Raw genomic sequence first — 27568 nt, forward strand, 5'->3', positions numbered from 1 at the left:
ATGACTCACAAAACTGAGAGCCATACAGCTTTCCCTTGGCCCTGGAAGACACAGGTCACAAAGGCCATTGGGGCCTAGTAAAAGGAGGCATGTTATCAGAGTGCCGTGGGTGGCCCTTGCCTCCGCAGCCACTGGCTGGGCCAGGCCTGCATCTCCTGCTTTCATTCCACAACTAGGACTGGGCCTTCAGGCCTTGGGGCTAGCAGGGAACAACGCAAAGCTTCAGTGCTCATGTGTGTCATCTGCTTTGTGAAGGCACTAGTACACGTGTTCAAGATCTACTTGACAGCAAACTACAGTTACAACTTCCGCAGCTGGCCGGTGGACTTCCGCTGGGATGACCTGCATGTCCCAGGCACTAATAATAGCAGTCACCGTGCATTGACCTGTGCTGCAGCTGCCGCAGGTGTGTGGCTGCTACATGATGCGGCGCTGGGCGAGGACGCACTCACAAGGCCTCCACGTGGAGCTCGGAGCCAAGTGCAGTGCCTCCTCCAGCAGATCCGTGAGCTGCCCAGCCAGCTCGCTAGCTATGCACTGGCACACTCACTGGGCCGCTGGCTTGTATACCCGGGTTCTATGTTCTTGATGACGCGCGCACTATTGCCTCTACTGCAGCAGGGCCAGGAGCGACTAGTGGACCGCTACCGTGGGCGGCGTGCCAAGTTGGTGGCCTGCGATGGCAATGAGATTGACACCATGTTCATGGATCGCCGGCAGCATCCCGGCAGCCATGGCCGCGGCCTGTGCCTGGTTATATGCTGTGAAGGGAATGCTGGCTTCTACGAGATGGGCTGCCTGTCCGCACCTCTGGAGGCTGGATACTCAGTGCTAGGCTGGAACCACCCTGGCTTTGGGGGCAGCACAGGTGCACCTTTCCCACAACATGATGCAAATGCAATGGATGTGGTGGTCAAATATGCGCTGCACCGCCTGCATTTCTCACCAGCAAATGTGGTGGTTTATGGCTGGTCTATAGGAGGCTTCACAGCCACTTGGGCCACCATGACTTACCCAGAACTGGGTGCACTAGTGCTGGATGCCACCTTTGATGATCTTGTGCCACTAGCGCTGAAGGTTATGCCCCAGAGTTGGAAGGGGCTGGTAGTACGCACTGTACGGGAGCACTTCAACCTCAATGTTGCTGAGCAGCTGTGCTGCTACCCAGGCCCAGTACTCTTGCTAAGACGTACACAAGATGATGTTGTCAGCACCTCGGGCCATGTACCCTCGTTGCCATCTTGCCAAGTGGAGGGCGATGTGGAAGGTAACCGTGGCAATGAGCTGCTGTTGCGCCTTCTGGAGCACAGATACCCCTCTGTGATGGCCCGTGAGGGCCGCACAGTGGTAATCCGCTGGCTACGTGCCAGCAACCTGGCTCAAGAAACTGCATTATATGCACGCTACCACGTCGATGATGAGTGGTGTTTGGCAACACTTCGTTCTTATCGTGAGGGCCGCCAGAAGGATTTGGACCATACCAAGACCTGGGGGCCACACGGACCTTCCTTTCCCTGGTTCGTGGGCCAAGGTTTGAGCGCCCGGCGGCGCCGGCACCTTGCACTGTTCTTGGCACGTAGGCACCTCAAGAACCTGGAGGCAACTCACTGCAGTCCCTTGGAGCCTGAAGACTTCCAATTGCCCTGGAGACTGTAGCCACAGTTTATGTGACTCATGCATTTGGGCATTTGTATACTTTCTAGCTCCCCACCCCCACTGTTCCTCTCCTTACATCTCTACAGAAAAGCTGGCCCTGCTGAGGATCTTGGTGTCTGGGAGTGGGCAGTATATCTTCCCTTACTTTCTTTCTGTTCCTTCCTGCTTCCATCCTTTCTCTTCCTTGCAAACATCTGAATGTCTGTGCCTAATTCTCAAAGGCAATGTAAAGATGAACCTGATCCAATTAATGGTGATCCAATTTATGTGGTGTTTGCTCATGGGAGACCATGGGAGGCTGTGGGGTCACAGGGAAGTGCCTTTCACATTGCTTGGGCTGTAGGGTAGCTCCTGAGAAGAGGACAGCAACTAAAGATTCAAGTAGTGCCCAGTGAAGAGATTCCTGCCACTGTAGGGTCTCATTCTAGCAGGTCTCAGCAGTTGCTGCTGTGCAGTACCCCCCTTCGCATTTCTGTATTCTATGGAGGGGAGATTTACAGAGGGACTGCAGACCTATGTCAACAGGGTGCAGGATGGCCTGAGTCCTAGAGATTCTGAATTGTTACCGGGTGTTAACATTACCCACTTATTACTGGGTGTCATCTTGGGCCAGACCTGGGCTAGGTCTGGGCTTTGTTCATGGCTCAAGAATGCAAACTGAATGACAAGTGTTCAGCTCACCACTGTCTGCACTGTGGTCACTCACTACATGAAGAAGGGACTACTGCTCTTGTCATTTCCAGCCCTGTGGACAGGGGCTGATCAGGCTGGGTTAAGCAAGATGGTAAATGGAGAAGATATATTAATGGACAGCCTTGAACAGGATTCTGTCACAGACAATGAAGCACATAGTCCCGTGCAAGAAGACATCTGTAGGGAGAAGAGCCAGAGAAGGGACAGGTAGTGGGAAGCTACCAGGAACTAGTACTCACTCGGGCTTAGCTGGAGAGGGAAATTCTGAAAGAGGGGCAATATCGTTTAAGGGTTTTTTTCTTCCAGAAAAAAATTCAGAGCCAAAAAGAAATTGTAAGGCTTGTTTTTAGCAGAGAGTTGCCCAATGGTCACGACTCCCTTATTTGGAGTCAGGGCGAGTCTTGTTCTCCTGTCGGTGTTGACACATTAAAACCATAAGAACCTCAAACCTCTTGAGTGATCTTTGGAAAATTACTTTAGCCTCAGTTTGTTCATCTGTAAACTGGGAGGGGGTGCCAATGCTGGCTCACCTGTTGCTGTGAAAAGAAAGTGAGAAAACATAGGGGTTCTTACACCCAGCTGGGCTTCAGTTATTGGGAGGGTCCAACAGGCCCCCGAGGTGTTCAATGCTGTGTGAACTCTTCCAGTACCAGAATGCAAGCTGCCCAGCAGCCCCAAAACAGCTGGCCTACTAGAGTAGGAATCCAGCTGGAGAGAGCGGCACCTGCAGGGCAAGAGGACGAATCGCGCTCTCTTCATTTTTAGTGCACTTCTAGACAATAAAAAGTCTCCTTGGGGTTGCGGATTTAGCTCAGTGGTAGAGCGCTTGCCTAGCAAGCGCAAGGCCCTGGGTTCGGTCCCCAGCTCCAAAAAGTCTCCTTAAAGAGGCTGCGAAAGTTATTTGGTACAGTGCTTGCCCAGGATGCATCAAGTTCTGAATTCTCGATCTCCAATGCGGTATAAATCAGCTGTGATGGCTTACTCCTGTAATTCTAGTACTAGGGAGGTGGATACAGGAGGATTTTGGTAAATTCAAGGTCGTCCTTTGCTGCAAGCAACCTGCCTCAAAAACCAAAAGAATTTACAGGGAGTGGGGAGAGGTTGACCTGACATTGGGGAGTGCACGGGCCTGAGTTTGACCCGTCGAGATGCAAGGTCGAAGGTCTTGTGGGCAGCCGAGGTTTAGGTGGGAAGCCAGCGAACTGTAACACAATCCGAGCCATCCCTCGAGTTTCAGCTGTTCTGCCCTTTTTACCCTGGAATTTTACTATGGAACCTGATTAGAAGCATTGCTTCCTGCTTCGCTGCAGTCTGACCTATCAAATTGAAAGATTGGTCTTCGGTGGGGCCAGAGGACTTTCTCATTGGACACTACTTCACCGAGGGCGGGGTGAAGGCGGAGTACGAACCCGAGCGGAAGGAAGGCGGCGCGTCCCTGATTACGTAAACGACTGCGGCCCTACAGTTCCACTGGCTCGTGTGTACCAAGCTGCCAGCTTGCAGTTCTCGGGGCTTGGCTCCTGTAGTACCTGCGATCCCAGCACCGACGCCAGCTACACCCAGCTGCCGCCTGAACATGGATTCTGCTAGCCAAGGTACCCACAGATGGGCAGGGGCTGTGCCGCATTCCCGCCCTCCGGGAGTCGGGACTCGGCCCCTCGGTCCCCCTCAGCCTCTGCCAGACCAAGTCACGGTTTCTCTTCGGCCAACAGGCCCTTGACCTCAAGGCTCCTGATGGTCTTGCAGTGTGTGCTTCTGCCTTGCCATGGCACCTCGGCCTCCCTTTGGGAGCACTGTGAAGCGGCGTTACACGGCTCCCTCTCAGTTCCTAGAGTTTCATAACTCCAGACATTTCTCCTTATGCGCTTCACCCTCTGTCCGCCTCTTGCTGGCTCTGCAGCTCTTTATCTTTCGCAGGGCCGTAAGGAATACCACATCTGGCGTTGGGCGCCAGCGGAGACGTTGTGGGCGGCTCCCTGCAGGGAAGGGGCGGTGCAACCATCCTTGTGTTTAGAGCAGTGCCTCTTGGGTGGTAACGCCACTGTAGCCTACTTAGAGGTTGTCTCGTGGGAGAAGGGTTGAGTGAGTCAGGGGCACACCCGGAACACCAGATTTGTTGCCAAAACAGACACCTGAGACCAGTATGAGGTTGCTACGGAGAAGTGTGGCTCAGGCTCTGGAGATTAAAATCTTGAGAAGGTGGTACAAATGGGGATGCTTACTTAAGCACACTAGCTAAATTCAAAAATCTTCTCTACTATAGCCTGGCTTGCAGCAGCCCTTTACTTAAGCTTTAGAATTTCTAGGTTTTCATATATTCTGGATTTTTTTCTTCTTTGAAGGACATTTGCAAATTCAGAAGGCTATAGACTTTTATTTTCATCTCTAAGCTGTAGATTCTGGTCCCTGGAATCAAACTGCTAAGGAGGTGGCTCAGTCATTGTTGTGTGACAAAATGTTTCCTGAGAGATGCAACATATATGTCTACTCACCCCAGATAGGGAACTCAGAACAGACCAAAGATACAGATACCACAAAAGTCCACTTTGGTGAACTAATGTGTTTTATTGGGGTTGCTTACAGGAGCAGAAATGACACAAAAGACAGCAAAGCCCACGCCACTGTGGGTGATAGTTCACAAAGCTGAGAACCTTGAATACAATACAGAGCTTTCAGGCAGCTCAACATGTTGGAGAGTGTCCTTTCCAAGAGCCTCAGTTATAAAGAGGTTTACCTCTTCCAAGCAACTGGCCTGGTATCTGCTTCTTCCACACAGCTATTCTGGTCTCAAAACTGTCTTTGCAACCTTTCTCTTCTGAGAGTCTTCTTTGCAGCTGTTTCACTTCGTGAGGGACTCTCAGCTTTTATTGTTGACTCTGGCTGGGAGGGGCATAGTGAATCTAGTTAGTTTTGGGGATTTCCTGAAGCTATTTTGAATTGTTTACCTTTCTGCTTAAGGAGCTTTCCCTGCTGGATGTAAAAAGTTTCTCTACCCAGAGCAAACTATTACACAACAGTGGTATTACATTATGTGTGAGGCTGTGGTGCAGGCCTGGCATCACAATAAAAAGGAAAAGAGAGAGAGAAAGAGGGAGAGGATGAATTTGAAACCACAGGCGTCATCACCAGTTATTAAGGATAGCTTATTTTCCAGCTGGGTTCACATAAAACTTGGTTATTCTGTGTGCTGTTTGGTTTTTAATGTCAACATGACACAAATTAGAGTCATGTAGAAGAAAGAATTTTAATTAATTAGTTTTTTGTTTTTCCAGATAGGGTTTCTTCGTATGTCTTTGGTTGTCCTGGAACGAGCGCTGTAGACCAGGCTAGACTGGAACTTACAGAGATCTACCTGTCTCTGCCTCTGCCTCCCAAACGCTGGCTTAAAGGAGTGCGCCATCGCTGCCCTTTGGGAAGAAGGAATCTTAATTGAGAAAACAACCTCCATAGGATTAGCCTGTAGGCGTTTTCTTGATTGATGATTGATATGGGAGGGCCCAGCCCTCTGCTGCCTCTCTGCACGTGGTTCTGATAGTACCAGAAAGGCTAAGGAACCCAATAAGAACAGCATTCTTCCATGGCCACTGCTAAGCCACCCCTCCAGCCCCCTGGACTACTTTTTTAAGGCAGGGTTTCCTTACTGTAGAAGATAGTGTTTTCACAAGTGAAATGAGACCTAAGGTTTGGCTGCCTCAGCTAGTGTAGTCCTGTGCCTCTCTGTGTAGTCCTGGCTCTGTACTCTGCAGCACAAGGTGATATGGGTTTGCATCTATGGGTTTGTACCTAAGAAATAGCTGCTCTCCACCCAGTGTGCAGACCACCCACATAGGCTTTCAGAGGCGTTTCTAGTGTCCAAATTCTCCTGAGCTCCTTTGGCCAACCATTCTTGCTGCTTTCCTAGGAGAGTAACAACTTACTTGACACTTTTTGACTTCATTTTTGTCTCTGGCAGATATCAACCTGAATTCTCCTAACAAAGGTGTGCTGTCTGATTTTATGACTGATGTCCCTGTTGACCCAGGTGTGGTCCACCGGACTCCAGCTGTAGAGGGCCTGACCGAGGTGGAGGAAGAAGAGCTCCGGGCTGAGCTTGCTAAGGTACCGTGGTTTTTATTTTCTGTCCTGAGATGCTCAGGAGTCCTTTTGGGTTATTCAGAGAGTAAAACATGGCTTATGCTGGGCAGAGCTGTTGCTGGGCTGCCGCTTGCTTTCTGTGTCTCCTGGGCTATCTCTTTGCATGCCCATTTCTAAGAAGTACACTGAGTCACCTGTTGGAGGCGGCAGGGCCTGATCTCAGCTTACCACCTGTGCCCGGAAACACTAGGTGCTGCACAAGAGGATGTCTACACAGTAATGTCTACACGTGTGCTTTTTGCTGGTATTAACATTTGAATGTCATTTTAAGATACCATGAATCGTTTCTTCCTCTTCCGGGGACGGTGCTTAGGGGCACTCAGGATGGTCCAGCGTTTGACATACCGTCGTAGGCTTTCCTACAATACAGCCTCTAACAAAACTAGGCTGTCTCGAACCCCTGGCAACAGGATCGTTTACCTTTACACCCAGAAGGTTGGGAAAGCACCTAAGTCCGCGTGTGGCGTGTGCCCAGGCAGACTGCGAGGGGTTCGTGCTGTGAGACCCAAAGTCCTCATGGGATTGTTTAAGACAAAGAAGCACGTCAGCAGGGCCTATGGTGACTCCATGTGCGCCAAGTGTGTCCGTGACAGGATCAAGCCGGCTTTCCTTATTGAGGAGCAGAAAATCGTCGTGAAAGTGTTGAAGGCACAAGCCCGGAGTCAGAAAGCAAAGAAAATGGGTGACCTTTTTTAAGTAATAAAAATCAAGACTTGGTCAAAAAAAAAAAGATACCATAAATCTGGGGTTGGGGATTTAGCTCAGTGGTAGAGCGCTTGCCTAGCAAGCGCAAGGCCCTGGGTTCGGTCCCCATGAATCTGTGCACTGGATCTTTTTAGTTTTATTTGTAGGCTCTGACTCATAATCCTGCCTCCCTCTGTCTTCCAAGTGCTAGGATTACAGGCAACTGCCACCATGTTTAGATTTGTTTCTTTTTGTTGTCTTTTTGATAAGGCATTTTACCCCCATGTGGGGTCAAGCAATTCTCTTAAATATCTGGGATAATAGGACTACTGTACCACCATTGGTGACTGAAAAGAAGTTTTTTTTTTTTTTCCCGTGTAGCTATTTATACTGGCACTATAACTATTGAGAACACATTCTATAGCTGGAAGGCCTCAAAATCGTCCTTTCCAGAAGTCACTTTTCTTTAAAAAGTTCTGGTTGTTATTATCAAGAATCTTTTTTAGAGTTGGAAAGATGGTTACCAGCACTGGCTGATCTTCCAGAGGACCCAGATTCAGTTTCTAGCACCCCAATAGCAGGTCACACCTGTCACTAACTCCTGTCCAGGGCTTCTGACAGCTTCACTTAGACATACATACAGGCAACACAAACCTGGGTGGTGGTGCACATCTTTTATCCCAGCACTTGGGAGGCTGAGGCATGTGGATCTTTGACCCTCTTGGATCTTCTAGGCTAGCTTGGTCTACAGGCTGATTTATAGGACAGCCACGGAGAAACCCAGTCTTAAAAAAGACAGACAGACAGACAGACAGAGAGAGAGAGAGAGAGAGAAAATGAGAATGAGAATGAATCTATCTTTCTCTTACTCTCAAACTGCCATAGGAACAAATGAAATTTCTCTTTGGTTTGAGTAACTGGCTATTACCAAAGCTCAGTGCTGATCCCCCGGAACACTGTAATTGCCATTAGAAATGCTTTTTTTTCTCAGCTCTGTGTCTGTTCATCTGTCAGTCCTGCTTCCTTTTCACTGTATAGGGGATTCTCCTGTGGGTCCACAGTTTTACATGCTGCGTTTAAGCCAGGCCTAGCTCCACTTGGAAAAAGGACTTATATTTTAACATTCATGTCCAGTTTTATGGAAGAACTCCAATAGGGTTGTCCTGAAACTTAAGCAGGATGGAGAAATGGTTGACAGTCCCAAAGAACTACTGACTATGGTGTGTTTAGTGTTCTTCAGAGGCTGAGGCACTGATGCCAGATAAAAGCTGCCGTTATTGGCACTATTTTTTTTTTTTAATTTAATGTATATGGGTGCATGTAGCTGTCTTCAGGCACACTAGAAGAGGTCATCAGATCCCATTACAGATGGTTGCGAGCCACCATGTGGTTGCTGGGAATTGAACTCAGAATCTCTGGAAGAGCAGTCAGTGCTCTTAACCACTGAGCCATCCCTCCAGTCCATGTTGGTGCTATTTTTAAGACAAACTGCTTTGTTTTTTGAGACAGGGTTTCTCTGTGTAGTCCTGGCTGTTCTGGAACTAGCTCTGTAGATCAGGCTGGCCTCAAACTCACAAGAGATCCTAACCCTAACCCTAACCCTAACCCTAACCCATCTGCCTCTTCATCCTAAGTGAATTAAAGGCATGTGCCACCACCACATAGCCAAACTGTTTCTCTAGCTGAAAATTTCTGAGAAAGTGTCATTACCGCATGGTGAAGGATGTTTGTCGGTCACTTCTGGTGGCAGTCTTAGCCTCTCGTGTCGACTGCATTTTTATTTTTTGTGGTGCCAGACATCTGACTTGTGGCTTTATATATGCAAAGCAAGCACTCTACCACCTGACCTATATCCCTAGCCCTGCTTCTTTTACAGGTGGAAGAGGAAATTGTCACTCTGCGCCAGGTGCTGGCAGCCAAAGAGAGGCACTGTGGAGAGCTGAAACGGAGACTGGGCCTCTCCACATTAGGGGAGCTGAAGCAGAACCTGTCTAGGAGCTGGCATGATGTGCAGGGCTCTACTGCGTAGGTACCAGTCCCGTGGTGGGATGTTCCCTTGGCTAAGGAAGCGTTTGCTTGGGGTATGCCTCTTGTACATGGGGGACTGTAGGAGTGCTGGGGAGTGAGATGCTTTACAACAGTCAGGATTAAATGAGCCTACTGGAAACAGGTAACCAGAACACTCGAGTCTTTAGGGACCGTGCATGTGTTTACTCAGAGAGAATCTGCCTATGTTTGAAAGGTGAATGGATTATCAGGTGTCCAAGTAGAAAATGACAAGAAGATAGTGTTTCCCGCCTGAGTCAGAATTAGTCAGAGCATCAATGAGGTCCTTAGAATAACTTTTCTGTGTGTAGAAGTGGGTACCAGGCTCACCTGTGACTGAGGAGTTGTCAGAATTTGGCTAGAGTTTGCCATGTTTGTGTCCATATTTCTCCTCTGATATAGCATTCCTTTGGAGGATATCTCTAGAAGCCTTTTAACCACAGAAGCAAAAATCAAATTACATTTTTTTTTCAATTTCACCTGTAGAAACCCCATACTTCTATATTAGAATGTTTGGGTCTTTGAGACAAGTTTCTTGCTAACTCTCAGAGCATGCAGGGGCCACATAGTCTATGCTGTTCTTGCGAGCCGTCTACTATTGAAAGACCAGGTGCTCCTGCCATGTTTAGGAAAGGGCATGGTCATCTTCTTCCTGTAGAGTCCTAGGTAGCCCTGGGCCTTACAGGTGTGGTAGTGGCTCTGGCCTGTTCAGGTGGGCTGCAGGGCAATAGTATTGCCAGATGGTGTTTCTGTCTTCTCTGGAACCTGCAGTCTGAAGCCTGGTTGAAATCCTTCCAAATATTCACCACAGACTTTCTGTTTCTAGCTATGTGAAAACGTCTGAGAAACTTGGAGAGTGGAATGAGAAAGTGACGCAGTCTGACCTGTGAGTGCCCGCCCACGCTGTCAGTGTCCTTCCTCACTCTTCTCTCTCCTGTCTCCCTGGGGCAGGGCAGGGAAACTGTGTCCTGGGCATAGCCTGCCTTTGGAACTTGCTGGCTATCATTCTTTTCCCAAGAATAAAGTAAAAGTATGCTTTAAGTACCTGAAGGATAGAGTACGATAGTTGGAGAAATCCACTCAATCAACAGACCATGCTTAAAGCTATCAGTGTTATCAGTGTCTTTTGTGTGTCTTGACTTAGCGGTGATGTGGTGGTTGATGCTGACCAGTTGGTAGTGGTGGATTTTTTTGTACTTGTCGTCTTCCTGTCTTCTACCCTTACATTCAGTTCCGGCTGTTGGGGTATGAGAGGTTCTTGAATTGGGGTAGAGGTAGTGGCAGCACATGTTGATGGGTTCATGAAGTTCTGTGGTCTGGAGGTGCCATACTGTCAACCACATAAAATATCAGTAGAGCATGAATTGTAGACAGTCCTGTATGTCTGTCAAAGCTAGTTTAGTGACTTGTGCTGTTTTGGGACCCTTAGTTTAGTTAATGGCCTGTTATTTACCTGTGTGTCATTTATCAGGTTGATGCATGATTTAATCAGATATGATTTCTGGCAGGATTTGACTGCCAAAGAATAGTTTCCCTTTAGTAGGAAATGCTGACATGGTTATTTTTAGGGGACTTTCTTGGACCTGCCAACAGTATAAATAATGACACAAGGGTTCTACTTAGTTTAAAGCTTAGGCCTTTCACTGGGGCAGTCTCCCAGCTAGCTCATCTAATTTAACCCAATTATTCTAGCCTATGACCTCCACATGGCTAGCTCTTTACCTCTCTGGTCCTGCTGCCTGTCTGTTGTGGTGCTCTTGCTTCCCTACTTTACTCTCTCTGCCTGGAAGGTCTGCCCCCTCTTTCCTTCCCAGCTATTGGTCATTAGTTCTTTTATTACAACCAATCAGCAGCAAGACAACCTCTGATACATCATTAGATTTCCTTTAGGCAGGTGAGGAAGGATGAATATTTACGAAATAGAAAAATCTGTTGATGGACCATAAAAATGACAATACCAAACTCCTGTCTGCAATCAGTTCTCTGCGGGGTACAGAATTTTTTTCTTTTCTTTTTTTCTTTTCTTTTTCTTTTTTTTTTTTTAAAGATTTATTTATTTCATGTACATGTACACTGTCGCTATCTTTAGACACACCAGAAGAGGGCATCAGATTCCCTTACAGATGGTTGTGAGCTAATATGTTTGCTGAAAATTGAACTCAGGACCCCTAGAAGAGCAGTCAGTTCTCTTAACCGCTGAGCCATCTCTCCAGCCCTTCTTTTTTATTTTTTTAATTAATTAATTTTTAAATATTTATTTATCATGTATACATCATACAGCTTTCTGCCTTTCTGCCTATAGACCAGAAGAGAGCACCAGATCTCATTACAGATGGTTGTGAGCTACCATGTGGTTGCTGGGAATTGAACTCAGGACCTCTGGAAGAGCAGACAGTGCTCTTAACCTCTGAGCCATCTCTCCAGCCCCAGGGTACAAAATTAATAATTGAAAATACAGAGACCTACTTTCACACAATGTGAAGAAAAGTTACTGTAAACAGTTATTATTATTATTGAGGGAGAAGTCCTTTCATAGTGCAGATACAATGGGAAAATGTTTATTCATTGTGTTTGAGAAATCACCTGGTATAGAGCTGTCTGTGCCATCTTGAATAGTTTCTCAAAGAACTCAGTTAAAATACACAAAATCCTGATTTCTCCCAGAGAAATCTATGGCTTTGTGTGGAAATGTAGCTTATGGGATACCCCATTCTAATCACTTCCTCTGGCAGAGGCCTTTTCCCAACTTTTGGAGGGAAGAGCTATTAGCAGTGATTCCTAACTGGGAGGCATTTCTGCACTGAGAACTCAGCGGATTGGGGATAGGACTAAAGATGCTACTTCTGATTCCTCTGCCTGGTTGGTACCTATTTTGGTCAGAATTCAGGAGATGCACTGCTGGCAGGAGTCACTCTGTCCAGAACTTTCACAGAGGAATGCCCTATGTACAAACTTCTTGACCCATGAGTTTGTAGATTCCTTTTAGCCAGTAGCATGCTGGAGGTCTGGAACAATATGGGACTCATTAGGTGTGAATGTCTGCCCCTCTGTACATAGTCCTGGGGAAGTTGTGCTTCACTCACATAGCCGAGATGCTGGGAAGAGCCTTGCTGTCTTAGATAGTCATTTGTGTATAAAAGGGTCTCTGTGTTCTGTGGGTCTTGAAATTTCGAGTTCTTTTTATAAGTAGCTATAACTGGAAACAACAGTGTTGAGGGTACCACACAAAGTCTGTACTTATTTGTTGATTCATGTTTCACTTTGAGTTATCTGGGCTACAGTTAACAGCACAGTTAGTGTTAATCAGAGTAAGATGACAGAGAAGCTCCTGCTTCTAACTTTTCGGCCTAACAAGGTTGCCTAGGTGTGGGTATTATGATAATTGTTACTATGGACAAGGAGGTGTATCCTTTGGTAAGCCTAAGAAGAAGAAAGTGAGGTCAGCGTCAAAAGGAAGACTCTGAAATTGAGGGGAAAGCACATCCACAATTGCTGACAGAGATTCTACCTGCTCTAGGTTCTTCTAAGACAGTGATTCTCAACCTTCCTAATGCTGCCACCCTTTAACACAGTTCCTCATGTTGTGGTTGGTGACGCCCAACCATAAGATTATTATCACTGCTACTTCATCATGGTAATTTTGCTCCTGTTGTGAATTGCAATGTCTGATATGCAACCCCCATGAGAAGGTCATTAGAACCCCAAAGGGGTCATGATCTACAGGTTGACAACTGTTGTTCTAAGAAGTGTTAAGTTTTAAGGAGGAGCTGTCTAGGGCAGCCCAGCACAGTACTCCCTAGCAAGCTGTCTGTCTCCGCTTGCTATCTTCCAGCATTCACTTTGTGAGCTTAGCTTCTCCATTAGTGTCATGTAGTGATTCCCAGGTTTCCAAGGCATATGCTTAAACAAGGCTGTCACAGTGGGCCTGCAGCACGGGAGTCTATGAAGTCTGTGGACCTGGGTGATAAGGACCCTATGACCTACCTTCCTCCCCTTCCTCCCTTCCCTCCCTTCCTCTTTTTTTTTTTTTTTTTTTTTTTTTTTGAAATAAGGTCTTTAGTCTGACTTTAGACTTTTCATCCTTCTACTTTAGCCTTCCCAGTGCTGGGATTATAGGAATGTGCAACTATGACTGACTGGAGTATGTTCGTTCGTTCTCTCCCTCTCCCTCTCTCTGTCTTTTTCCTGTTCTCTCCCTCCTCCCTTTTTTAGGTACTAGTTATCCTGAATTTGTATTTTTACAACTAAATGTTACAATCTTTAGTTACCTTGACCTTGGTGTTTTAAAGAAACACTTAAGAAAAAAAAAGGTTTTCAGTGAAGTATACTTCTTATAGAAATCCCTCTTTCTTGGCTTTGGTAGGCTTGAGCTTGGGCTTGGGCAGGGTCAGGAGGAGGCTGCAGGGCCTTTGTGGGTCATTAGATTGGCCTTCAACTGTGAACTGACAGACCTCATACCAGACCTCCTGTAGTAAGAGGGATGGAAGGGCTTGGGAAGCCGGTTACGGATCACTTCAAACCTGACTGGGTATGCTGGAGAGAAGTTGTCTCACTTACCATGGCGATGCTAAGCAGCCTCACGAGGATCTGTCTACTCTTGTTTCAGTTCCAAGTTCTCCAATCCCATCCAGTGAGGAGCTATGACCTGAAGGTTTGAATGAGGGATTTGGTCATTTGGTTGTGGTCTTTGTCTTTTTTTGTGGTAGCAGAAGCAACAGGGAGGCCATAGTGTCCCTGTGAATGGGTGGGATAACCCATTGGTGTTAAGGTTGTGGAGCCATATCTTGATGTGATGTGTTTATGTCAATGCAGAAGCTAAGCTCACAAGGTGATAGCCGCAAAGACAGCAAGCAGAGACAGACAGCTAGTAGCTAGGAAGCACTGTGCTGTGCTGCCCTAGACAGCCCTTCTCTAAGAACTAGACTTAGAACAGGGGTTCTCAATCTGTGGATCACAACCCCATTGGAGGTCAAATGATGCATATCAGAAAGTTACATTGTAATTCATAATAGTAGCAAAATTACGGTCATGAAGTATCAGTGAAAATAACCTTAACATGAGGAACTGTGTTAAAGGGTGGCAGCATTAGGAAGGTTGAGAACCACTGTCTTAGAAGAACCCAGGATAGGCAGTGTGTCTGTCAGCAATTGTTGATGGGACTGGTGGTCTTTGCTGAGGTCCAAGGCTGCCCACGCATTGTGGATTGAGCATGAGAAAGAGACGTTTATGTTCTGGAAGGACACTGTATAGATAGTGCTAGAAATCAAAGGACTTGTGTTTAGAAGGCACTACACAGGCACCAATCTACATTGGAGATGCCCTTCATGGACAGCTGCATTTGAGTTTGTGCTTTCTTGCCTCAGAAGATGGTCCTGTGTGGAAAGAGAAAGGGGAAACTTTGAGCTACAATTGGCTTGATCAAGAGCTGAGAAGGTTATTGGTCTTTGCTACTCCAGTATTGCCTGCCTAAGTGTGGCACTAAACTCAGCATCTCTGTGGTCTGTTTTCTCTGTAATTGGCAGGTTTGGGCGTCTTTAGGACTCAGAAGTATAAGAAAACAGAGTGATAAGTCTCAGATTATGTTTAGATGAACTGGAAGTTGAGGAACTGAAGTAGGTCAGCAGTGTAGGGGCTGAGGGAACATGCCCCCACCAGCTAGTGAGTATTTACCACCCTCCAGACTTCTCCCTGTGCTTTCTTTGGTTGCGCTCTACACACTTTGGGGTCTTATTTTGAGGATGGACTGATGCTACCCTTGCTGTTGAGTCTAAGTGGTATGTTTTTTTCCTAGCTACAAGAAGACTCAGGAAACTCTTTCACAGGCAGGGCAGAAAACATCAGCTGCTCTGTCCACCATGGGCTCTGCCATCAGCAGGAAGCTCGGAGATATGAGGTAAGTAGTTGGAAACCTGCTTCAAGTCAAGGATTCAGACCCACAGCTTAAGGACTCCTATGACAACCTGAACCAATATACTTGTAGACCTTTGTGGGAATCCCTCCTATTCCTGGTTACCTGCCTTTGGCCCTTTTTTCTTTGAGGAAAGAAAGGTCACTAGTCTCTTTGCCTGCAGCTTCTTTTACAAAGCAGTGATGGAGTTTAGGAATTGGAATCATAAGGGGAGAGGTTGTACATTAGGTGGAGCCTCGTGTTGTCTCTAGGATCAGCATGGAGCTCCTTGAATACATGGTGGTATGTCTGGTGGGGGGTAGTTGCACACCACTAGTACCCTGGCTAGCTCCCAGGGGCTGCCCATTCTACTGTTCCTGAAGATTGGGCTGCCTGCTCATTTCAGGTGCTCTCCCTCTCCCTCTCCCTCTCCTTCTCCCTCGCCCTCACCCTAGCCCTCGCCCTCTCTCTCTCCCTCTCCCTCTACCCCTACCCCCACCCCCACCCCCACCCCCGTGTTTGTGTTTGTGTTTGTGTGGTCTTTTTGAACATCCTCTGTAGACCAGGCTGCCCTCGAGCTCACAGAGATCTGCTTGCCTCTGCCTCCCAAGTGCTGGGATTAAAGGCATGGTCTTTTTGTAGTCTTTTTGAGATAGTGCCTCATTCTGGAGTCCAAGCAGGTCTTGAACTCACGGTAACCCTATGGCTTCAGCTTTCTGAACTTTTACTTCTTTTTTAGTTTGTTCAAAGTATTCTGGGTAGAAATCTGACAGGGTAGGCAGCCCTGGTATTGACATATACCTTCCTCTGTCCTCGAGTATTGAGTTGAGTATTGGCTACCATGCCCAGCCTGTCAATCTTCTTGATTGAACTCTTTTTATATGGCCTGCCTTTCTTTGAAAGCATAAAACACGATTCTGTTTGGTTTCTTCTCCTCCATATTGGAGAAGAAATAATGTTTTCATTTTTTTTCCTCAGAGAACTGAGATTTTCCATTGACACCCCCTACCTGCACCCCCCAGTGTATAGCTTTGGGATTATGGCAGGCAGTTAGCAGGGTCTTTGGCAATGCTGCTCTCATAGCACTGTCAGAATGCTTGGTTTCACTGCTCTGACATGTGTGGGCCAGCTACAGTGATCAGGGCTTCCCCAGTAAGGTTGGATGAATTGACTGGATCTGTCCAGTTAGTTGTTTGGTTGTGCTGGTTGTGGGCACAGTGCCTAAAGGGCTTCCTGTTTGCTATGTATCATTCCCTAGGGAGGAGGGTACATCTTTTAGTGTTTGTATTAAACTCTGATCTTTCTGGTGCACAGAAGATCCATGTCTTCTCACAAATAACCACAGTAGTTTCTGTGCCTTTAATCCCAGCACTCGGGAGGCAGAGGCAAGCAGATCTCTGTGAGCTTGAGGGCAGCCTGGTCTACAGCCAGGCCCATCAGACTCATGGATGAGCATGCCTAGTTCTTAAGGATGCCTGTTAGGCTCAGGAAGCTGATAGCATGAGTTTAGGTGTGGGTGAATGGATGATTCTGTCCATGGTGGTGGACCAGTCCTGGAGCCACTGGAGCTCTAGGGGCATCTGATATACACTGGACTTGGGATGGGGAGAGGACAGAGGGAAGTAGGTTTGGTAACCATATTTAACCCTACCAAGTGGAGAGTGTGTTCTTCAGTGGTTTCTTCTGTGTTGGAGTAGCCTCTGCTTAAGGCCATTCATAGAATCCAGAAATTCAGGGGTGGAGGGACCTGGCTTCTCTGTGGAGATGCTTTGCTGGTCCATGCTAGCAGGTGTCCTTGGATGTGCATGTTCTGGGTTGGTGTCTGCACAGTGCAGCCTACAGCCTTGGTGCCTAGCTCTGAGTATGTTTGTGATTGTGTCATGGTGCCCTACAGCCTTGGTGCCTAGCTCTGAGTATGCTTGTGATTGTGTCATAGTGCTTGGATTCTTGTTTAGCTTCAAAGAATGCACAGTGCTTCATGGACATGAAGTGTTGGCCCAGCCCGGCTGGCTCACTGCATCATATCAAGTCTTTGTTCACTAGGTTACTTATGTCTCAGGTATTTTCTTTAGACCATTTTGCTTTCTTTCCTTTCACTTGAAATAGTGTGGATTGTTGTACATGTGACAATGCTCAGACATACCGTGCTGTGAACCACACGGTTGTTTTCTTCTGCTTTCTTACCGCCTTTTGTGGAGTTGGGGTGGGGCCGTGTATTTTGCTGTTCCCATAAGTTTGAGCACTAAAAGGAAGCATTCACAAAAGTGCCTTTTCACCCACTAGCCCTACTTAACCTTTTGGAATTTGAGCAGAGGGACTTAGGGCTTCTGTTGGGGGTCTTGTATGGCATTGGCCTCCCTTGCTCAATAATGCTCTCTTTCTTCTTTCTTCCTGCTGCTATCTTGCAGGGCTCATCCGTTCTCACAATCCTTTAGGTAAGGTGACCTTGGACCTGACCTATGGACACATCTCTGTATTAGGTCAGGGAGGGCTCTGGTAGGCCTGTAGGAGGCTTTGTTGGGTGAAAGTAGGTAAGCCAGTGCAGCAGAAGTACTTTCCCTCAGAAAATTACCCAGCAGGCAGCTGCTTGCTCACAAGGCATGGTCTGTGTGACTGTACACTTGAGTGCCTCATCTGGGCCTGATTGGATTCCATGTTCCTGGGGCAATAAGTGACCAACTTAACCTGATATGGCAAATCCATGTCTAAGTTTATGCCAGAAAATAAGCATTTTCACATAGGAAATACTAACCCTGTCCCTCATGTTCTCAGTCCTATCATGTGGAGACTCTGTTTTCCTGCTTGTGAGAAGCAGTCTTATGGCCCAGACTGAGCTGTATCTGACTTATTATTTGAGAGCCCTTAGGTACTCCTTACCATGGGTCTTCATGCTGACAAATGCAGTATTACCACATTCTAGGAGTAGGCATTGGTCTGAAGCCAAACCAGAGCAATATGTGACTTTAAATATTTTCCTATTTAACTTACCGTGCATGTTACACTTTTGCCAAAACATTATTTCAACTTGCTGTGTGCACCTGAAGACTGTAGACCAAATGTTTCCAAAACCCTAGGCCTAGATCTTCATACATTTTTCTCTGTTTTGTCGTTTTGTTTTGTTTTGTTTTGTTTTTTTCTTTTTAAAAGACAGAGTCTCACTATGAATTCCTGGTTGATCTAGAACTTATCTTGTAGACCAGGCTAGACTCAGACTCAGACATATGCCTGCCTCTGCCTCCCCAGTGGTGGGACTAAAGGTGTGCACCACAAGCTTCAGCTGCCCAGGGCTCTTTTTTGTCAGTGCCATACTGCTCAGCAATGGCGTCATTGGAAACCATGGAGCTGGCAGAAAGGACACTGTGTAGAAAGGGTCAGTAGCTCACTGATAGTGCTGCTGCTGCTTCTCACGGAAAAACTGGTGTATATTTGAGCTAAACTGCCAGGTGTGGGCTGATCTGGCAAGATGGGCTAATTCTTGCTTCCTTCTCTGCTTTCATCATGCTTCCAAGCAGCAGCTACTCCATCCGACACTCGATAAGTATGCCTGTCATGAGGTAATGTATGCGCATTTCCCTTGGTCTAGCACTGTCTCTGTGTAGGGGTGGGCAGCAATACGAGTCACACCTTGTATTTCTACATCCCCCAATCTGTATGTCTTCATTTTCTGGTAGCTAATCATTCCCTTAGCTAACGACTGTGTGTGGGCTAGCAAGGAAGAGCTCGTGGGAAGGGAACTTCTTTTGGGGCCTCCAGAGGGAACCATTCTGTGAACTTCCAGCCCATACTTAACTTTGCAAGCTCTTAACTCTGGATACCTGTGGTTTCAGGAGGGTTGGGTAGAGAGGTTGGCATATGCACATGGCCCCTCCACAGATGGATCTCTGGAGACCTCATTCTCAGAGCTAGCAGGACCATCTCGTGTGTGGTCTATTGTTTCTCACCTGGTTGGCCAGGCGTAGTGCCTCAGCAATTCCATCATTTTTAGGAAGACCATTGAGGAGTCTTACTGTGTGAGGATACTCTGTCCTGTTTCCTACCCTCTATCTAGTATCCTGAAACTCTGTGATTTCCTTTTTATTTTTTTTTACTTTTTTATTTTTCAAGACAGGATTTCTCTGTGTAGTCCTGGAACTCACTCTGTAGACCAGGCTGGCCTCTAACTCAGAGCTTTGCCTGCCTCTGCCTTCTGAGTGCTGGGATTAAAGATGCCCACCATCTCACCTGACCTGTGATTTTATGTGGTTCATCTAAAGATACACTTGAAAGGCTCTAGGACTTTCCATAATCCAAAAAAACCCAAAATGACAACAACAACAGCAACAAATACCCAAAAGAGATAATATAATCAAGAAGGTGTTTTTTTCAGGATGATGCTCACTTGTACTCTAGGTATGTTGACTCCACTGATTTCCTAAAATGTAGGAACTTGCCTGAATAGTTGTGATAGTGAGAAACCACATCCTTACTCTGGAAGTGGGACAACCAAGTGTGTCTTTTTCAGTGCTAATGCCCCCAACAAGCTGCACCTGAGCTTAATTAGGGCCCATCCAGGAAAGCACCCCAAAATGAGATCCTGTGTGGAGTCTGCAGGGCCATTATACTCCTTTTTGTTATATTACATTTTTATTATCAGAGTTTAGGAGCTGGGCATAGCTCCTAACAAAGGCCTGGACAAAGCCCGAGGTCTTTCAGCTTGAGAACAGTGACAAAACAGTTGTTCATACCAACATCCCCTTCCTCTCTTTAAAGGAACTCTGCAACCTTCAAGTCATTTGAAGATCGAGTGGGGACCATAAAGGTAACAATCCCTGAACTGTATGTTTTCTTGAAGCATGGGTGTGATCTGCTGTGTCAACGTCTTTATTATTGAGGACCCAGTTACTGCAGGCCTCGTAGAGAAGAACAGCTCTCATGTTGTTCTATAGTAATGGACTCTTACTGAACTTGAGTGAAGTCTCTGGGCAAAAGACAGCATGCTTTTGTTTGTTTTTAATTTTTTACTTTTGAGTCAGGGTCTCATTGTGTAGCAGCCCTGGCTGTGCTGGAATTCCTTATGCGGACCAGGCTCACCTTTAACTGAGTTGCTTGAGTGCTAGTATGGTTGGTGTGTGCTGCCACACCCAGCTAAGGCAGCACGTTATCTATCAGTGCCTCCTTGCACTCACGTCCACCTTTCTTCTTTTTTCCTTCCAGCCTCTAATCTATTCTTTATCTCTTTAATTTTATCCTTCAAGAATGTTCCTTAGGTTGTAGAGATGACTCCGTGGATAAAACACTTGCAGCATGAGAATCAGAACTCAAATTCAGTTCTATCCCTTTTAAAATTTATTTAGGGACGAATGTGTGTATGTCCACGCCAAGGCACACATATGGAGGTCAGAAGAAAACTTGTCTCTTTTTTTTACCATGTGGATCCTAGGGATCAAACTCAGGTAGTCAGGCTTGGTGGCAAGAACCTTTTCCTGCTGATCCCTAGCCTGAAAAACCCAGGTAGGTAAGGTAGCCTGCCTACAGTTTCACAGTGTTCTGGAGTTGGAGACAGAGGGAAAGGGCATCTCCAGGGTAAGCTGGCTAGGTAGACCAGCCACATCATAGAGCTAGGTTTAGTGAGATAAACTGCTTTAAAAAATAATGTGAAAGGGGTTGGGGATTTAGCTCAGTGGTAGAGCGCTTGCCTAGCAAGTGCAAGGCCCTGGGTTCGGTCCCCAGCTCCGAAAAATAGAAAATAATAATAATAATAATAATAATAATAATAATAATAATAATGTGAAAGGATGATTAAGGAAAATATCTAATGTCAAACTCTTGTCTCTATATGCATTCATACAATTATAAAAAAACCCAAGTCTTTCCTCCCAGCCCCTGTTGCTGGAGTGATAATTCTAACTAATTATTAAATGCCTAGGCCATAAGCTTTGGCTTGTTTCTGACTTGCTCTTAACTTACTATCCCTTTTATTCTAACCCTAATTTAGCTACATGGCTGTTTTCCTCTTCTTGTCTTCTTATGTTCCTCTCCTCACCATTCCCAAGTGAACCTTTGCACCTCTCAGTTTTTCCCAGAATCTCTCTTCCTACCACTGTCCCACCTCATATTTATCCTGCCTCTGTTCATTGGCGATAGGCTTTTTTACTGACTGGTGTTGCTTATAAGAGATTGTCTCTGCATACAACCATGCACGCATAAGCAGAATATTTAATACTAGATGGGAGGCAGAGACAGGCAGATCTTTGTGAATTCTAGGTCAGTCTGGTCTACATAGAGAGTTCAGGACAGTCAGATATATATAATATTCCCTGTCCCAATTTTTTTTTCTTTGTGTTTTGCCTGCAAGTATATATGTACACTATGTGTGTGTCTGGTCCTCTGGAGGTCAGAAAAAGGCACTGGAACTGGAGTTAAGAATAGTTGTGAGCCATTATGTGGATGTTGGGAACTGAACCTGGATCCTTTCCAAGAGCAACAGGTGCTCTTGGACATTGAGCTATCTCTCCAGTCTCCCCCCCCCCCCCCAGGATATATGTTTCTTCAGATACAAAATATAATCACTCTGGGGAACCACACAGTATGAGTGCTTTTCTAAACCAAATGTATAATTCTCAGAGAACCTATCCAGACCGTTGTGTGTCATTGACTCATTTTATTTCATTGTGCACTAATGTTCATGATGCATAGACCTGTGCAGAGAGTTGAGCATAGCCCTGAATCTATTCTGTTTCTCTTGTGTCTTAGATTGATTTACTTTCTCTGTTTTTTTCTATAGTCTAAGGTTGTGGGCGGCAGAGAGAATGGCAGCGATACCCTCCCTTCCTCACCTGGAAGTGGTGACCAGACATTGCCGGATCATGCGCCTTTCTAAGCCTGCCATAGCTTGCCAGCCACAGAATACAGAAGCACACCCTCATCATCACAGCTGCAACTCTGCATGACAGAGCAACCAGCCAGGACAGTGAAGAGCTGGTTTTGAAGACAGTCATACCCATGTTCATGCAGATGTGGCTGCCTTGGCATGAATTAGAGAACAGTCTTGTACATAAATGTTTTACACTAAAGTTCATAGATGAAGCAGATCGCTGTGCCATCCTTTCCAGGGCCACAGGAAGTGGACAGGGTGGAGGGGTCTGAGGAGTACTGAACAGGAGCCCATGCTCCCTTTGAAGGTCTCACCAGAATGTTAAGGGAAGAAGTGTTGGGAATTAAGTGAACAATATTTCCTTCCTGACCTCCTCCCCTAGCTCCAAAGGAATACACTCACCTAGGTCATATTGCATGAACACAGTTTTCATATAGATTGAGGAATGAGAGTTCTCTATTTTATAGACCCTAGAAAGGAAACATAAGCAACTGCTACATTCTTACAGTAACAACCTGGCTTTGGCAGAAGCAGATTTACTATTTTTTTAAATGTGATGGACTTTTCAAAAATTAAATAGAAAAAAAGGTGAGGCAAAGCAGCTTTAGCCTCACTGTTGAATATTATTTCTTTGAATCCAAGCTGAAACTCAAGCCTTACATCGCCTTATGCTTTGTGTAGTCTTTTATATATCTGTATAAGTGAGGGTTCTCTAATGGGTTATGGTACTATGTAGAGTTTTACTCTGGCCCATCTCATACTCTGCCAGTACCAGTTATTACATTTTATTTCTCTAATACTTCCTCCTGCTGTGCAAAGCTTGGTTCTCTTAAGTAAGGAGTGGCATTTTCCAATAGCTTTCCACTCTGCCTCACAGGGCTCCTGTGCGGTGGGTCAGGAGGGCTGAGAGAAGAAGAAAAGCCTTTATCTTTAGCATTTGAATGGGATGTGCCCTGTACAGTGCTGCTTTACTGACAGTGGGTAGGGCGCTGGTCCATAGTTTCTGCCTGTCTGTTCATTACATGGAGAATAAATGAAAAGCAGAACCAACCTTGCAGGTCAGGTAAGGGATGTGGTTTTGGTTCAGCCAGAACTCTGCTGTCATCTTTTCTCAGGAGTTTCAACGATTTCTAAGTTCCTTCCTCCTGCCTCCATTTGCCACATTCTGCAGCCTCTCAACACCAGGGCCCTGTGTGTTGAGAGTCACGATTTGGAGAGAGGGGCAGCACTGTGCCTTAATGGCTTTGAGCAGGGCAAAGACTTTATCTGTGTTGTGCATATCTCTGCACTCCTAGGGTGAGGTGGGATTTGTCCCTTTTAGTTTCTGGTCTGATACAGTGTGACATACCCTGGCTTCTTTGGACACCCTTAGAATACTGTACCACACAAAGCAAGGAACAGCAAGTAATTGGGGAGCTGAGGAAGAACATGTTATTGGTGTCTCCTTTTCCAGGGTTAAAAACTAATAGCTGTGTGAGGGAACACATTACAGGAGTGCAGGTCACTGATGTATCCCTAACAAATATTAGCAGACAACTTGTCAATAAAGCACTCCTTTGGAGGAAAATACACACCTATTTGTTTGGTCTGTCTTTTAGGCTAATGACAAAAGATCAGAGTAAATGCACATGACTCCTTGCTTTAATGGGGGCAAGCAGGAGACAATCATGCGTAAGTTACAAGTCTCTGATGTACATGTAAAAGGAAGGAATTGTGTAGAAGCTCCATCTCTGGATAAGACCAAGGATGCATACCAGGCATGCAGTTTAGGGGCTTGCAGTCCATTATCAAGATTGGCTCCACTGAAGAGGCCTTTTTGTCCCAGAGAAAGAACATCTAGCTTTGCTGGCTTTTGCTGTGAGGCTGTGCCAGAGCTCACCTGGCAGAAGAGGGCATTAGGAAGACCACTGAGAGAAGACTGTTAGCCCATGGTACAAATCCTTAGGAGGTATGCTTCTCTCCTGCAGATGAGGGCCCATGTGAAATAATGAGTAATTGAAGACCCTTAAATGCTTAGTGGACAGGCTAAGTGGTGGATGGGATGGGGAGTGGACCTCACACTGGGAAAGCCTAGATCACGGGGCAGCAACCAGATCTGGGTTAGAAATTCACTATTTACCCTAGGTGATATTGGAAGGCAGTCCAATATGCTCCAGTCATTAAGCAGCTACCATACATGATCTGTGGATGAGAGGTTGCCTGTCAGGCTTTGTGGATGCATGACTGTGTTCATGGACCCAATCCTCAGGACTGCCCTCCTTAAGGAAGGTGTATTCCTTTTAGCAACTCTGGTTCTCATAAAATGGGCTGTGATGAAGGTCTCAGAGTATTGTAGACTGGAGCAAGTTGAATGGGTAGAGCCAGGGCATGTTTGAGGGGCTTGTACTAGGGAAGAGCCACAAAATCTGAAGACTCAGATTGAAGACTGTGGAGACTGCCTAACTAAGATAAAGGGGTAAAATAAAGCACTTGGCATCAGAGGCAAAACCTGAAAACCCCTTCGAATTTATAACGACTGCCAGATTCCTGTTCACAGTCTCTTAAGGTTGGCTTGCATAGAGGCACACACCTTCAGTCCCAGCACTCAGGAGGCAGAGGCAGGGGGGTGCCTGTGAGTTTGAGGCCATCCTGGTCTATAAAGAGAGTTCCAAGATAGCGAGGGCTACACAGAGAAACCCTGTCTTATAAATGCATTGTGTGTGTGTTTTGTAGCCATTCTTTCCCTATGGTTATATTGTGTGTGGTTTAATGGCTATATTGTAATGAATGTGCTTATTTGTACAGTTGAGCAGTTTTCCACTTTCACTTATAAGTTTTCTCTTCCTCTTTTGTTTTTTTTGAGACATCATTCCATGGCTGTCCTGGAACTTGCTCTGTAGACCATGCTGGCCTTGAACTCACAGAGATTTGCCTGCCTCTGCCTCCCAAGTGCTGAGAATAAATTGTGTGCCACCACTTCTTGGCCATTTTCATAATAAATGACATTACTATAAATATTTTAATACATAAAACTTATGTATTTGGAGACTATTAAAAAAAATCCTAGATCTGGAGTGATTCGCTTAAGGCTTGATTCATTTTTGCAGTTCCTAACGCAGACAGCCTCATAGCTTCTGTCTTCAGTTGGTTCCAGATCAATAATTCCATTACCTCTTCTAACTGTGGAATCTTTTCATCATGCTCTCCCTCTCATAGGTTACACCACCTATCCTTATATAGCTCTTTCCTTAGACTCAGAGCCTTCTGTCTCTGCTAGAACGACAGGCGTGCATCACTATACCTAGTTTTCCTTCTTGAGTCAATAGATAACCTGGCCTTTTCTGCTTATTGTTTTGGTTTTTTGTTTGTTTGTTTGTTTTGTTTTTTGTTTTGTTTTTTGTTTCTACTTGCTTGAATGTTGCACAACTTACTAAGTTTCTTGAGGTATCTGCTGCTGACAGTCTAGAACATGTGCTGATTCAAATTCAGCCTTCGTGAAGGAAGGTATAAGAGGAAGGGAGAAGACCCTGTGGGAAAAGATTGGCATTTACTAAATGTATTGTGGGAGGCCTTACGTGTTACTTGCTTTGTTTTTGAAAGCTGACTTGAAGACGGTCAGCAGTGGTGGCACATATGCCTTGTTGGTTAACCAACAGCTCTTAAGGCCTGCTCAGTAAGAGGGAAATCATGCCTGACCCTGGAAACCTAGGTAACTATCTAGGGCTAGTGAAGTCATGGATCACTTTGCTAAACCAGCATAATCCCTAATTACATCCTAAATATTTATCCTTATACCTATAGGTAGATGTAGTTCTCACTCCTCATCAAGAAAACCACTTTCCAACAGATGGAGATCGTTGCAGAAAACTGAAACTGATCAAAATGCAGAGTTGTGGAGCCCAGTCCCCACTGATAGAACCACAACACAAGTCCTGCACCTAAGGCCCAGAGATCACTGTGGAAGAAAGGGAGAGAAACAGCAACAACCAGAGTACCAGGCAGTTTGCTCTAAGATTTAGCTCCTAGAAATGTCAGAGAAGCTACATCCATAAAGTAACATCTAACCAACATGGCTGCCTAACTGACCTGAGCAAGGACATCAGCCAAACATGGTGTAAGGGAGAAAGCCCACAAGGCTTCTCAATCCTAGATTAAGAAATACAGGTAACGGAGTTGGGGATTTAGCTCAGCGGTAGAGCGCTTGTTTAGCGAGCGGAAGGCCCTGGGTTCGGTCCCCAGCTCCGAAAAAAAGAAAGAGAAAAAAAAAAAAAAAGAAAAGAAAAAAAAAAAAAGAAATACAGGTAACTAAGGAATTCTGAGAGCCGGAGAAATAATCTTTCCTAGGGAAGAGCATAATAATTGGTTATCCCATACCAAATGGTCAGCCTTGAAAACACACACACACACACACACATTTAACATACAGATTTAACAGGTTGTATTTATACATTTAGGAAATGTGTGTGTGTTGCATTGTCGTGAAGACTGTTTTGGTATCTCTGGAATAAAAGCACATCACTTGAAATGGTATTGTTTGTTAAAGAGTAGTAGGTAAGGGTGACCATATTTCTTTTTAGTAAGTGAACAGAATGAACAAGGATTGTACGAGACAGAATGGGCAGAAAAGTCCTTATATCATTGCAGGTGATTCCTAGAGGATCGCTAAATAATGGCGGTTGGTTAGAAGTCTTTTCTGGGTAGTCTCCAGGGATGAACAAAAATGCCAGTCCCGGGAGGGTTGGGAGGGGAACACCCATAAAGAAGGGGAGGGGGGAGGGGGATGTTTGCCCGGATACCGGGAAAGGGAATAACACTCGAAATGTATATAAGAAATACTCAAGTTAATAATAAAAAAAAAAAAATGCCAGTCCCAAGGCAATACCTATAGATGAAGATAAAGGTCTCCCTCTCCCTGCGGCCTCCCTCTCTAGTTCTTTTGGTAAGTAGTAATAAATTTTTTGAGGCTTAAATGAAGTACTGAACAAATTTAAACGCAAGTCGAGCAGTTTTACTCGCGGAGTACTTCTACTTGCCTGCTTTCCAGAGCCGGTGGTGGACCCGCACACCTAGGCCCTGCCTCCGCCTGCTGGCTGTAGCTTCCGGCTTAGTGGCTGCAGGCTCCACCCACCGCTTTAACCCTTCCCATTGATCGTCGATTAGGACACGGCCTTTCGCGGACCAAGTTCTACCGGAGCATTCGCCGGTAGCTGCGGAGCTCTCGTACGGCCCTGGCACAGAGGCTCCAACTATGGGCGGGGCCTCAGCGTTAGGTTCTAGGCGCTTGCGCAGCGGGCTCTGACCTGCCAGAACTCACGTCTTTTTCCGGGGGCGCGCTCTGCCAGTGCGTGAGCGTGCGCGTTCTTGCTGCCGCCAGTGTTGCTTCCGCCGTCCTCTGCCGCTGCTACGGCTGTCGCCGCCCGGGATCCTCAGGCCGAGCAGTAGGCCGGCCCGCTACCCAGCACAGCCCGGGTACGGAAAGCGGAGCCGCGGAACAGGTGGACGGGCGGGCGTGCCGATAGGTGAGCTTCCTCTCGGGCGGCCCTCAAATTAGGTGGGGCCGTGGGTTTCAGGCCGCGGGAGCCGGGTGAAGAGGAGGGGAAGTGGGGCGAGGACGCCGCAGAAGGAGGTGGTGAAAG

At 46.2% G+C, this 27568-nt stretch overlaps 4 protein-coding genes and 1 long non-coding RNA gene across 28 annotated transcripts in view; 4 read left to right on the forward strand and 1 right to left on the reverse strand.

The window, feature by feature from the left end:
• Abhd16b (abhydrolase domain containing 16B) lies at positions 1-1898 on the forward strand. Its single transcript, NM_001014052.2, has one exon. The coding sequence runs from the start codon at positions 232-234 to the stop codon at positions 1654-1656; it is 1425 nt and encodes a 474-aa protein (NP_001014074.1). The 5' UTR covers positions 1-231; the 3' UTR covers positions 1657-1898.
• Positions 124-23524, forward strand: Tpd52l2 (TPD52 like 2). 20 transcript variants are annotated; one of them, XM_039104697.2, is made up of 9 exons: positions 3733-3944; positions 6302-6447; positions 9044-9192; positions 10040-10099; positions 15005-15106; positions 17509-17535; positions 18610-18654; positions 19850-19898; positions 21864-23524. In XM_039104697.2, exons 1-9 carry the CDS (start codon positions 3926-3928, stop codon positions 21957-21959), a joined length of 693 nt encoding a protein of 230 aa, XP_038960625.1. In that variant the 5' UTR covers positions 3733-3925; the 3' UTR covers positions 21960-23524.
• LOC102548047 (uncharacterized) lies at positions 4895-27366 on the reverse strand. 2 transcript variants are annotated; one of them, XR_005502887.2, is made up of 6 exons: positions 27247-27366; positions 13771-13858; positions 10259-10543; positions 9544-9643; positions 7822-7952; positions 4895-5229 (listed from the first exon to the last, which is right to left on the reverse strand). It is a non-coding gene; the product is annotated as an uncharacterized LOC102548047 (long non-coding RNA). The 2 variants fall into 2 exon arrangements; XR_001837438.3 differs by lacking the exon at positions 7822-7952.
• Positions 6454-7364, forward strand: Rpl34l2 (ribosomal protein L34-like2). The gene has a single exon (XM_039106766.2). It carries the CDS (start codon positions 6760-6762, stop codon positions 7177-7179), a length of 420 nt encoding a protein of 139 aa, XP_038962694.1. The 5' UTR covers positions 6454-6759; the 3' UTR covers positions 7180-7364.
• Positions 27311-27568, forward strand: part of Dnajc5 (DnaJ heat shock protein family (Hsp40) member C5) — a 33948-nt gene continuing 33690 nt past the window's right edge. For 3 of the 4 annotated variants that reach the window (XR_352967.5, XR_352968.5, XM_008762544.4), the window contains exon 1: positions 27311-27451. The gene's annotated coding sequence lies outside the window, so the exon portion shown is untranslated. The remainder of the gene's footprint in view (positions 27452-27568) is intronic. The other variant, XM_008762545.4, reaches the window with a different exon arrangement.

This window comes from Rattus norvegicus, chromosome 3 (assembly GCF_036323735.1).
Source record: "Rattus norvegicus strain BN/NHsdMcwi chromosome 3, GRCr8, whole genome shotgun sequence".
In the NCBI taxonomy this organism is placed as follows: domain Eukaryota; kingdom Metazoa; phylum Chordata; class Mammalia; order Rodentia; family Muridae; genus Rattus; species Rattus norvegicus.